Consider the following 12,207-nt stretch of genomic DNA (forward strand, 5'->3'; position numbering starts at 1 on the left):
CATCTTTGGAAGTATTTCATATAAAATTCTAGTATACAAGTATCTATATACTTGTATACTACAATTTTAAAGCAAGCCAGGCTTTTTGGCTTTTATGCTAGTACTGCCATTAATAAAGTGAAATGAAATTTTTAGACACAATTAATTATTATACTCCTAAGTATAAGTTATAATCAAAATATCGTGTAGTATAATTTAGTGCAAAGAAATCCCATGCACATTGTAAAATGTAAAAATTTATTTTATTTAAATACCCAAAGCATTTTATTTTCTAATAAAAAAACAAAATAGAACAAGTGTAAAGCATTGTAAAAAATAATACTCGACCAGTAAAAGAAATATTAGTTAAAAATACTTAACTAATTCAAGATATTTTTGAACTATTATTATAAATCCATAAATTGTAACTACGCGGGTTAATAAAAAGTAAAAACTATCTTAATAATATTATAAATGCGAATGTTTGGATGGATGGATTTATGAATGTTTGTTAGAAGGTATCTGCAAAGCGGTTCAACGGATCTCGATTAAATTTGGTACAGATGTAAAACATAGTCTGGAAAGAATACATAGGGCACTCACAATTTTTATTAATACCAAAATATACAGACAGTGTCAATTACAACATTACTAGCTGTCGCTCGCGACTCCGTTCGCGTGGAATGAAAAAATATCCATGTGTTCATCAGACTATGTTCTACATCTGTGCCAAATTTCATCAAGATCCGTTGAGCCGTTCCAGAGATACCTTCAGACAAACATCTAGCCATCTAAACTTTCGCATTTATAATATTAGTGAGATGATTTATAATAAAACCCACCCAATAATTGTTTTAGTAATTTATAGCTAATACCAAACGTCATACAACATTAGAAACATGTATATGTAATTTGTATTAATTATATTTGAGTAAAACTTAAGTATTTAATGATGTTTTATTTTGTCTCTATACTTGCGACTCGTGATTTTTACTGTCATTTAAATTGAATTTCGCTAAGCAAAATAATTACATTGGATCGATCGCCGAAATACCACGACCACACAGAAGACAGATCTGAAGTGGAAGCAATTCCTCGTTTCAATTTTAGTCCTTACCCTTCCCACCCTTTACTTATTAGGAAAGGAAGAGGGGACGCATAGGAAGGGCAAATAGTCTCTTTCTGTGCGTCCCCTTCTCCGTTGATGAAAGGTAGGCAACGTATCTGCATTTGCGGATGTCTATGGGCAGCGGTCGCTTCGTTATTTCGGTGAATTCCTGTAGCCGTACGCTGGTTTACCACCTTTTGATGTAAAAAAATATGATTGAAGTAATTTAAAATGTACTTTTTATAAAACTACATTTTAACAGACGATATAATAAAGTATAAAACAAAACTGCATATAGAATTACAATAAATATTTAATCCTTAGTAATAATTGATATCTATTTTTATTAATGAGTTAGACAAAACTACTTTTGGTTTACAACACAATAAAACGGTATTCACTGCAGAAAAAAGTTTCAAAGATATATTATTGCCTCTTTCATTTGCACAGAAAATCGTCAAGTGATTATTTGCAATATTTCTGCAGTGGAAATGCATGATTATGAAATACTTTCTTAATATTATAATTCATAGTCAAATTGTACAGAAAACTATTTAATTTTTATTATTAAACAAAACTTATATATCACTTAATTAACCTGTTTTTTTTTCTTCTTTATATTGTAATAAATCTATGGCAAATATTATTGTATTATATTTTATTTAAAACAATCTATTCTAATATTTCATAATAATCATTTAATGTGACTTAGAATTCATTATATTTTGGATAAGTTACATGTGATAGTCAATAATAATAATCAATCTTGAATCAAATTTGCTTATGTAAGGTTTTTACTTTTTTAATTAACATTTTCAAACAAGTAATATTCAGATTTAACTTCTTTCAACTATATGTACAATACTGTCTCTAAAAGTATAATAATCAGCCTGACGCAAGCTAGTTGGGTTTCTTTGAATCTGACAATGTAGCTTGGTGTAGTTCATACAATTGAATAAGTTGATCTTCAGTCATAAAGTCGAGCATCTTTGGGTCAAGGTATTTTCCTACAGCTTTTTTTTTAGCCTGTTGCAGTGGTTTCATCTGTTGAGCTAGGCTTATGGCATAATCCTAAAAAAAAAAATTATAAAACTTAATATTACATTTCTATTCTTATTAAAATATAGAAAGTTTCAATATGCATATAATACTAGATATTTACTAAAAGCAGCAAACAACTTCTTTGATAATTAATTAGATACCGACATTATCAGTTCCTGAATTATACTAGCACAAAATCATTGGGACATTCTTGAGAAAATATTATAATTCAGCAACTTTTGCATATTGTTAGTATGGTGTTCAGCATAAACTTATTTTGATTCCTACCTAGTCATAACTCACCCTGTAGATGGACCTTCAGTGTATCTGAATCTTATTGTTACCAACACAGGACTAACTTTACATGATTAGCCAAAATTAATTAGGAACTACCATAATTTATTTCTCTGTTTTTAAATACAATAAAATCTTAGAAGGCAATAACAATAGTGTTCTACCCACTGTCCATTCATTGAGGAAAATTCTAGCTTCGGCAGGGTTGCAGTTTTTATGTCGTTTAAATTCATCACGTGCATAATTATCACCCAGGACCCGCAACTCTGCTGGCATTCCACGATGGACCCGGAGAATAAGTTTGTAGAGTCGACGAACTTTAAATACATGATCAGCAGGAAACATGGTTTTAAACTGAATATAAAAACAACTTTGATTTAATAACATTTAAGTTTATTTGGACAGTTAGGTACGGGAACATGGTCTGTTACTAAACTTTTAAAGAATACTAAATGAAGGTGAGATCCGCAATAAAATCATGGTATTTTTTTAAACGGGAAAAGATCTCAGGCAATAATCTACTTCACAAACAGATCAGATGTTTCGTTACCACTGTTATATCTACGGAGGTTGTTTTATTAAATGACTGTTTTACCTAAATACTGCAACACAATTTGAGCATCTGAAAGTGTTACTGCTCTTTCAAGTTTGTTAAAAAAAATTCTCGATTATGTAAACATCAAAAAGTTAAAATCCATAGGAATTTAGCCTAACTTAGATTTATTTTGATATTTAATTTGACATATGTCACTTTTTTTCTTGGTATTCACAACATATGTCACTGGGTGTGTTCCGATATGCACTGCGACCACTGTAGAGTGTGACGTCAATTCAGTATACTGTGAAGCCGTTCCTTTATAGCCAGTTATACTGGTTACGATTTAAAACGGAACGCAATCTCGTATATTGTCGGCCGCAGTTTTTGACGCGACATTCAAATGAGTGTATTCAAGTTTTCTAGTACATTAAAAAAAACTGTTTTGGAGTACTGTCAAATTAAAAATATTTTAATTAATATTAATTATAAATTGAATTTATAATGTAATAAAAATAAGTACTTTTTCATAAAAAAGAATATGTTTTTCATTATCAACACAGTCTAATATGGTTAATTTTTGCAATCCTTCCATTGTTTTATTTATTAATCCAAACTAATTACAGAATTTTAACATTTTCTGATTAAACTGTAGCTTTGTTTATAAGATGTCAGGCACTCGGGTGGTTTTGACTGATCACGTGATCAAAGTACTGCGAGTACCTTACCTCGAAAACGCCAGTGCTCACAGTAGAATATGGCGGCGATTTATGACGTCATATATTTCCCTTGGGTACTGCGGCAGTTTACTGGCAGTCCATAACGGAACGAATTTTTCTACAGTGATAGCACTGTGCAGTGCTCGCAGTGTATATCGGAACATACCCACTTTCTGCAATCGGCGAGTCGGCGAATATGTAAACTAACAATGTCATATTGACAGCGTCAAACTTTGGCCCTCGTTGGAGCCGCGGCTGCCTGCACGGTTTAATATTGCCATTTTCATAATTTTAAAATTCCAGAAATATCTCACACAAGATGTTAAAACATCTAGGTTAATTTATTAATGGATTTGGATGTATCAATTTAAATAGTAAGAAATTCGAATATTTTTCTTCAAGAACTCAAGTCAGATGTTAAAAATCAATTGCTTGGAATTGCAACATGGACGACTTTCGGAAGAAGTTAGAAAATTTTTCCTCACTGGTAAACCTTAAAACTTGTAGCCTGCCAATGTAAAAATCCTCTAAAAAATCCTAACATCCTTGTGTAACTTTAAAGGCTATTAAAAAGTCATAAAACTGTTCGATCCCCCCCAACCATTACCTAACGATCAACCATAATATCAATCTGACATTGGGATTTTTTTTAATCTTTGGAGTTTGGAATCAATCGGCCCAATGGGAAAAATATCCAGTGGAGCAGAATGATGTCTCGACCCAACGGGAAACACCCATCTTACTAATATTGTAAATCAATGTTTAGGTGGATGCATGAATGATTATTCCAAGATACTTCTAGAACGGCTTAACGGAACATGGTGAATTTGGCACTTAAAAACATCTATTTGAAATTTTGGCCGCGGGTGACCGCTAGTATTGTTATAATTACGGTTATGATTCGTTTTCGTATGTCAATGTGATCGGGGTTATAAAGGAATATTTCGTATAAAAGAGAAATGGGGAAGTCCACATAATACAGTCCTAATCTGACATAATTGTAATTATTTAGACTTTAGTATTGCAACATAAACCATGATAGCAAGGATATGGGTATATAAACATGCACAAAGTTGTATAAATCTATTTATTATTTAATTAATTATTAGTTATTACACATTGATTTATTACATCACATACAGATGACATAATGAACAAAATCAAGGCATATCAATCTTTTCACAAAATTTATAACTGTTTTCAAATTCTTTAAGTACTAATGAACTATATTTATTCTATGAAAAAAAAAATGGAATAAATAACCAGTGGACATTGTTATTTGGATGAAGAGATTTTTAGTGGATCAACTAAAGATGAATTGCAAGAAATATAATACACATGTGGAAAACTGAAAATATGTATCAAAACTGATGCATTCGCTCAAAACATACAACAAATATTATTATTTAATTTAAGATGTTAGTAACAAAATATTACTATAGCCCCAGTAGAATAATATGTTAATGAAATATGTACTTGTCACAATATAATATCAAATTATTTAAAATTTGATTTGTCCCATAGATAGTTATTATTATTAATGAAACATGCACACGCCACAACACAATACACATAATGTTATTGAATGTTTCATTTCGTTCCATAGATAATTAAAAATACAGTACAATATTACATTTATTCACTTATTATATTTGACCCATTGACAAATATTTTAAAGTAGGTAAATGAGTGGAAATTTAAATTTTCTCTTGTATAAATGGATGGGTGAGGCAATGGTTAACAGATGCTCGTTTTGTAGGATCAAGCATAAGCATCCTTTCGAGGAGATCCTTTAATTGAGCTATTTTTTTCGCCTCCGCTGGTGGTAGTCGATGGTGTGGTGGCGCTAATTCCAACTGCAAATCTCTAGTTGGCTTGATACTCGACATTATCACCACTTTTTCCTTTAATAAAAAAAAAATTATCTAAATATTCAATGTAATCAGTATTATACATTTTTACACCTTATACTGAATAACCTTTGATGAAATAAGTAACGCAGAAGCATATAAACTTTACTTTATTCTGAAAACTTTTAGTAATGCGCCTTTTCATGATTTTTGAATGACAAAATCTTTTATTACCTTGACTTATTCAATTAAACTTTTTGACAAAAAAACTTACCCTTTCTGTAATTTTATCCAGTTCATGATACAAAAAGTTGCAATTTGCATCAAAATGTTGATCCTTAAATTGACCCTTCTTAGCAATTTTGTTTGGAATCTTCCCTTTTAAATCCATAAAGTATTTGAGCATTTCATTATTAGATTTACCGCTGAACATTATTCTACCTGTAGATAGCTCATATATTGTGCAGGCGGTGGACCACATGTCTATGCCATAATCATAAGGTACCCCTAATATGATCTCAGGCGCTCTGTAGAATCTTGAGACTAGATATGGTGTTATTTCGTTATCAGTGATATGTGATGCTGCACCAAAGTCACATAGTTTTAAAACTAGTTTAGTGTCATTTACTAAAATATTATCGGGCTTAATATCTGGAATTAAAAAATAATAATGGTCATTAAGTTATGTTCACTGTATACATTTCTATAATGGACAGGTTTTGTTAAAACTTTGCTACAATGTTATGATGATGCTAGAGGTTAGTGCCCTAAACACAATCAAGGGTTTTAATTTTTAAGGCGATTGTCACAAATATTCGAGCTAGATATAAAAAATAAATCACCAAATGTCCATGACAGGTCAAAACAACAACTTACTTTAACAACTTAAGTTATACATTATGAGCAATAAATTGAATTATTATTGAATTAAACTCACCTGCATGCAAAATTTTAGTTTTCTTTAACAATTTCAAAGCTAGTAATATTTGTTGAGTATAACTTCTTACAGCTTTGATATGAATGCCGCTGTTTTTACCATATTTCTTTAAAACTTCCCTCAGGTTCATAGCCAAGGGCTCCAACACCATACATAGATGTCGTTTGTGGAAAAAATGTCGGAACAATCGAAGACAGTGGTACTTGTCTTCGGGGTCTGCATCATTTAATTTCTTTAACATTTCTAATTCTCTCAATCCAGTTTTATGCCTGTAAAATACAAAACGAAATTCTAAACATAAATTATATTATTACATTATACATACATACATATTTAAGACATTAGAAAAAAACAAAACAGAACAAATGAAACATAAGCTTTTTTTCCAAGCAATGTAAACATAAGTAATTCTACAACTTACATTATTTCATTATTTCTTATTATTTTGACAGCTACATCAGTGCTGCCTCGGATCAAATCTCTAGCGCGTACGACGTTGGAGAACACTCCTTGACCCGTGTACCCATATACGGAATATCTATTGTCGAGGGTCTCACCTATACGGACTCTGAAACAAAACATAAATATGTACACAAATTTTATGTGTTAATAAGTCTATTAACTTACACTACCAGACTTTAGTCCTTTTAAGGAGTGTGATGATTTATGAGGATATGTGACTATTGTGACATCTTGTATAAAAATACTTTGAGTTTGTCTCATTTTAAACTGTGAAATATAATTTTACTAGATATAGATTTAAAAAACAAACTTAATTAGTAGCATCTCCCAGACTATGTTCTATATCTACGCCAAATTTCATCGAGATCTATTGAGCCATGCAGCAGATACCTTCTAACAAATATCCATCCATCCATACAAACATTTGCATTTATAAAATTAGTAAGAAGTAAACGTCAGAGTGTCATAAATGTTGAGTATCTCTGGCTAAAACTTTTTAAAGTCATATTCATATAATATTACAGTTCAATATACTAAAGTGCTCATTGATAAATATAAAATAATTTTAACATACCTGTAGTAACCTTCTGCATCATCCCAATTATCATTGAGAGATGGATTCTCTATGGTATTTTTATTATTTGTTTCTCTATTGGTGGGAGTCTGTGAAAAAATGTTATCACTGAATATCTGACATTAAATTATAAATATTCGTCTCCTTTATTTCTTATTTAACAAGAACTATGCCACAATTTCTATCCTATCCCTATCGAATAATTTACCTGATGAAGATGTAAATCTAGATTTTTTACTTAAAAACCACTTACATCAAAACTATGGAAGTTGTCTTGATCGGCAAACATATCCCAACCTTTACTTTTCTTTTCATCCGCTGAAGAAGTTCCCGTTTTATCATTATCTGAATTATTTCCGTCCTCATTCTCTTGTGCTTTAGCATCTGTGTTTACATCACTTTTGGCTGGCTCTGGAGTGACCACAACTTCATTTTCTTTGGGAACACTAACAACTGTTGAATCTTCTTTTGGTGGTGTCTTTCGTTTAATTTCCGTTAGTGGTGGTGTAAGTTTGCCACTCAGACTATTATCTCTTCCACCCAATCGCTATAATTGAGAATAAATAACTGTTTATTCAAAAATTACATGCAATAATTTAAATAAAAAAATTACTAGGTTAATGATTGTTCTAATACCTTCATTAGCTGTTCCCGTTGTTTTCTCCTTCGCTCTATTATTTGTTCTTCAGTTTCTTCCTCTTCGTCAGTTTTAACAGATATATTAAGTTCTTCATCACTTGAACTAACAATAGTTTGTGTAGCTTCATGCGAAGACTGCTAGAATTAAAAACGTACATTTTACTGAATTAGAACACTACTTATAATAAATACTTCTTAAGGTTAGAAATAATGTTATTGCAAATATAATTTAAATATTTCAAATAATTTGAGTTACCTTATAACCTACCCTATGTCTATCTCTATAATCTAATTTGGAATCTCTTGAACGCGCTCTGTTATCCCGACTGCGGGATCTACGATAATCTGATCGTCGATCCCGTCGACCGGCTGGTGAATATCTCTCTCTTGAACGACGGCTACTTCTATCTCTTTCCTTCTTTTTATGTGCCAATGACCGTCGCATTCTTTCGCGATCTCGTTCCTTCTCCCGTTCTCTTTCTCGATCTGCTTCTCTTTCTCTTTCGCGTTTTCTTTCACGCTCTCGTTCTCTTTCTCTGTATGTGGGTGTATAACGTTCCATCTCTTTACGCATTCGTTGATCTTTAGCGTCTTTCCATTCTTCAGTTCTTCTTTCGACTTTTTTTTCTCTTTTTATGACATCTCTTAGATCTTCCTTAAGGTACTTGTATGAGTGTTTATCTGATTTCCTTTCCGAAGAATGATCTTTACTTGACTTGTGCTTTGTAGTCAGTTTTGTATCATGATCACGGTCTTTTGGCATCTTCTCAAGTGTTGGTGTGCAGCTTTCTTCATTTATGCAGATAACTTTATTATTTGTTGCTCCTAAACCAACTTTATCCTTACATTCCCCATCTTCACTTTTATCTGAATAGTAGGCAACTAAACGAGCTTGCAAAAGTTCTTTTTGTTTCATTAATTCTTCAAGATTTAAGTCATCTTCAATTAAAGCTAATTCAGGACTGGCACAATCTTCTTGATAATTTTCCGTTCCAGAATTTGATGAAATTGTTTCCAATCCATCATATTTATTCGATTTTGAATTAGCTTTCTTTTTAGAATTTTTATGTGATTCTGCGTCTCCATTCTTTGCCTTTGATGTTTTATTTTTTATTGGTTCTTTCTCCGTAACAGGTGAGGAATGTGATGATTTTTTGTTAGATATCCGATGCTGTGATTTAGTTATTAATTCTTCCACATCGGACAGGGAAGTTTCACTTTCTGGCTTCGGACTTTTATTTTTTTCTTTCTTTGATTTCTTCCTTTTCTTAGCGGATATGTCATCATCATTAACAGATGCTTTCCTTCTTTTCTTATGTTTTTTACTCTTCTTTCTTTTTCTTGTCAAATCTTCATTTTCTGACACTTCAACATCATTAGATTCCCTAAAAAAATTGTATATTACAGACTTTATTTAAAATTATAAAACCTATATTTCAAGTACTGTAAACTAAACTGTACTCTGGATATAAACTGTAACTGTACTTAGCATAGATTTGATTCAGCAAATAAATAATTTATCACTATTAAAATATATGTAATTATAATCATGATCAAATGATGCAATACTTACTCTTTATCCATTTATAGAAGAAGGTAATTATCAGTAAGTTTCTTAACCTGCAATAAACATAAATTATAATATTAAGTTCATATTTAACAAATTTCCTAAGAAATGTGACTTTGTCTAAGCACTCAAAGTAAGACTTGATTAGAATTACGACTAGTTGAAATGTATAAAAGTACTCATAGAGTCATACATCACTACTATGCATTTTTGATGTTTCAATTAGATATATTGCTAAATCAAATATTACTATGTCCATAAGATAAAAAATCATGGGGACGCAACATTTTCCGATTTAGTCCTACATTTGGAGTAAAAGAACCCATGTGGCAACCTAAATAAGTCTGTGGGGTTGTACAACATTAATTGGCGAAAAAATTTTGTAAAAATTGTGAAACCATCATCATCAGTTCACTATATGTCCTCACAAAGAGCTTGGAGCCTACCCTAGTTTAGGGTTAGCTAGTCAACCACGCTGGCCCTGTGCGGGTTGATTTCCTTCACACATATCATTGAATTTCTTCTCAGATATGTGCAGGTTGCATCACAATGTTGTTGTTCACCGTAAGAAATTGTGAAATAGTGAAGTGCAATAGCAAATGGATTGCTAATATCATAGGTAATGTGAGTTAATCTGTGAATTAAGTTATCAACATCACCTTAAAAACAAAACTTAGTTATTTTATTTGTTTCATACCAACAATGCATAATGCAATGAATTTACGCATTTTAAGTATAATATGTACCTAAGCTTTCTTTATAATATTTCGGTATTGATTTAGAATAACATATAGGTTATGATAAAAAATTGTAGCAAATATACAATGAAAACTTGTTTATACAAATTGTCATCTATGTCATTCATAATTGCAGTTTAGTATTTGTATCAAATTTTCGTAATGCCCGAATTTAGCTATTAGTTTAATAAATAATAACTAGAGTATTTTTAAGAACTACGATCACTTACTTTGAACACAGATCAGGGAAATTATAAATTAAATTCAGTTGTTTCAGGTTATTTGACTAACAATCCGTACATACGAACAACCAAATTCAGACAGTAAAGCATGCTTCATTACTGTAAGTTAATAGCGTAACAATAAAAGAGTCATATGTCTATATGTAATGCACAATTTGTATTTGTTGTTCAGTGTTAAAAGGAATTAGACATATAATTGTAGTACAAAATGCAAGCTAAACAAAACCAAGGAAGTATAAAGTAATTTTCAAGAGTGCGTGAGGTACGATTTAACCGCGAAGTAAACAAAACATAACTAAATAACTTACAATCGATTAAACAATATGAAATATTTTATTAATCTTTCTTCAAATACAGTAAATACAAATGAAACCAAGTTAGTTTATACAAAAACAAATGTATAAAAAGTAAATTACTTAATATGACATTACCTATTCTGGAGATTAGAGATGTAGCTTTTTAACGTAAACGTAATAATTAACAGTTATCAGGTTAGGTGAATAATAACCACGAATAACCTTAAACGAGTCAAAGGACCGCACAAAACTGTGATTGGCTCATTGTCATTGCTTGTCAACTTGCCACGGAAATTAATTTAAATTTAGCACAGATAAAAATTCCGTGATTTTGATAGCACTATGGTCAATCTACATACATTTTATAAAATTGGAGTGTCTGTGTAAATTCGAAAAAAATGTATATATTTCGGGTACAAAATGTATTTACTTTCTGTAACGAAAAAAATCTAAGAAATTTTCGTCAGTCTGTTTGTCCGCAAGTCTACGTGTGTTCCGGATAAATACACTCTGAAACGGCTGGGCCAATTTTGAAGAGACCAAAGAAAAAGTGTTAACTCTCAAACGATATTTCTTTTTTCACAATGTCTCTCAAACGATTCGTATTGAAAAAAATTAACTGTGGGAGTCAACTTCACGGAGGCAAGGAAACTGAAACTGATGTATGTTGGAATATCATAGGAAACATTTTTTACTTCAATGCTGACGAAGTCGCGGGCGAATGATAGGAATCCATAAAAGATTATATCTTATAAAGCTAGTTGAATATATTAAAAAATATATAGCACAGCTTGTGGAATTTGAAAAGCATCTTAGTGAAGGGAACTTCCACGCTTAAGGAGAAGTGTAATCAAAGTTGGACATTAACTCGTTAATTAATGAAGTTAACATTTTGCTTATCGGATTAACTTTTGAATTAACTACAAAAATCACTTATACTTTATCACTTTATTTGGTTTTAATTTCTTTATCACCAAAAACTGCTTAGTCCAAGCCTGGCAAGAAAATAATGAGAACTGGATGAGGGCAAAATAAAATAAGACCATGGGCATGCATTATGAAAATTGTTTATTTCATCTACTGACATTAAGTTGTATTATTTTAACACGCAACAAATAACATTCATTTCTAATTAAAATCATTTTTTTTATGTTAGTTGTAATAAAGAAATTTAATACAGCATTTTTTTGCAATTGATACATAAGGTAGCCTATATGGTAAGAAAAT

The 12,207-nt window shown here is 31.0% G+C and overlaps 2 protein-coding genes across 5 annotated transcripts; both read right to left on the minus strand.

Moving 5' to 3' along the window:
- Nucleotides 1–1,833: 1,833 nt before the first annotated feature.
- On the minus strand, nucleotides 1,834–3,132 carry LOC106717194 (succinate dehydrogenase assembly factor 3, mitochondrial). The gene is made up of 3 exons (XM_014510930.2): nucleotides 3,018–3,132; nucleotides 2,591–2,776; nucleotides 1,834–2,158 (listed from the first exon to the last, which is right to left on the minus strand). The coding sequence occupies exons 2-3, from the start codon at nucleotides 2,765–2,767 to the stop codon at nucleotides 1,988–1,990; spliced, it is 348 nt and encodes a 115-aa protein (XP_014366416.1). The 5' UTR covers nucleotides 2,768–2,776; nucleotides 3,018–3,132; the 3' UTR covers nucleotides 1,834–1,987.
- A 2,201-nt stretch (nucleotides 3,133–5,333) lies between these two features.
- On the minus strand, nucleotides 5,334–11,215 carry LOC106717300 (serine/threonine-protein kinase prp4). Of its 4 annotated transcripts, none has more exons than XM_014511130.2 (10): nucleotides 11,116–11,215; nucleotides 9,712–9,758; nucleotides 8,407–9,523; nucleotides 8,136–8,273; nucleotides 7,753–8,046; nucleotides 7,500–7,588; nucleotides 6,885–7,031; nucleotides 6,464–6,732; nucleotides 5,801–6,177; nucleotides 5,334–5,580 (listed from the first exon to the last, which is right to left on the minus strand). In XM_014511130.2, the coding sequence occupies exons 2-10, from the start codon at nucleotides 9,720–9,722 to the stop codon at nucleotides 5,374–5,376; spliced, it is 2,649 nt and encodes an 882-aa protein (XP_014366616.2). In that variant the 5' UTR covers nucleotides 9,723–9,758; nucleotides 11,116–11,215; the 3' UTR covers nucleotides 5,334–5,373. The 4 variants fall into 4 exon arrangements, with proteins under 4 accessions (XP_014366616.2, XP_045541949.1, XP_014366615.2 ...); XM_045685993.1 differs by having other exon boundaries at nucleotides 8,136–8,276; XM_014511129.2 differs by having other exon boundaries at nucleotides 8,395–9,523.
- Between the last annotated feature and the right edge of the window lie 992 nt (nucleotides 11,216–12,207).

This window comes from Papilio machaon, chromosome Z, assembly GCF_912999745.1.
Source record: "Papilio machaon chromosome Z, ilPapMach1.1, whole genome shotgun sequence".
Lineage (NCBI taxonomy): Eukaryota > Metazoa > Arthropoda > Insecta > Lepidoptera > Papilionidae > Papilio > Papilio machaon.

What these genes read in the sequence shown, in the direction of transcription:
- LOC106717300 (XM_014511127.2), bottom strand. An exon ending in ATAAGAAATAATGAAATAAT is followed by an intron (nt 6,733 to 6,884) that starts GTAAGTTGTAGA and finishes TGTATTTTACAG; the next exon opens with GCATAAAACTGGATTGAGAG. An exon ending in AACTAAAATTTTGCATGCAG is followed by an intron (nt 6,178 to 6,463) that starts GTGAGTTTAATT and finishes TTTTAATTCCAG; the next exon opens with ATATTAAGCCCGATAATATT.
- LOC106717194 (XM_014510930.2), bottom strand. Translation starts at nt 2,767, where the DNA reads ATGTTTCCTGCTGATCATGTATTTAAAGTTCGTCGACTCTACAAACTT. An exon ending in TTTTCCTCAATGAATGGACA is followed by an intron (nt 2,159 to 2,590) that starts GTGGGTAGAACA and finishes TTTTTTTTTTAG; the next exon opens with GATTATGCCATAAGCCTAGC.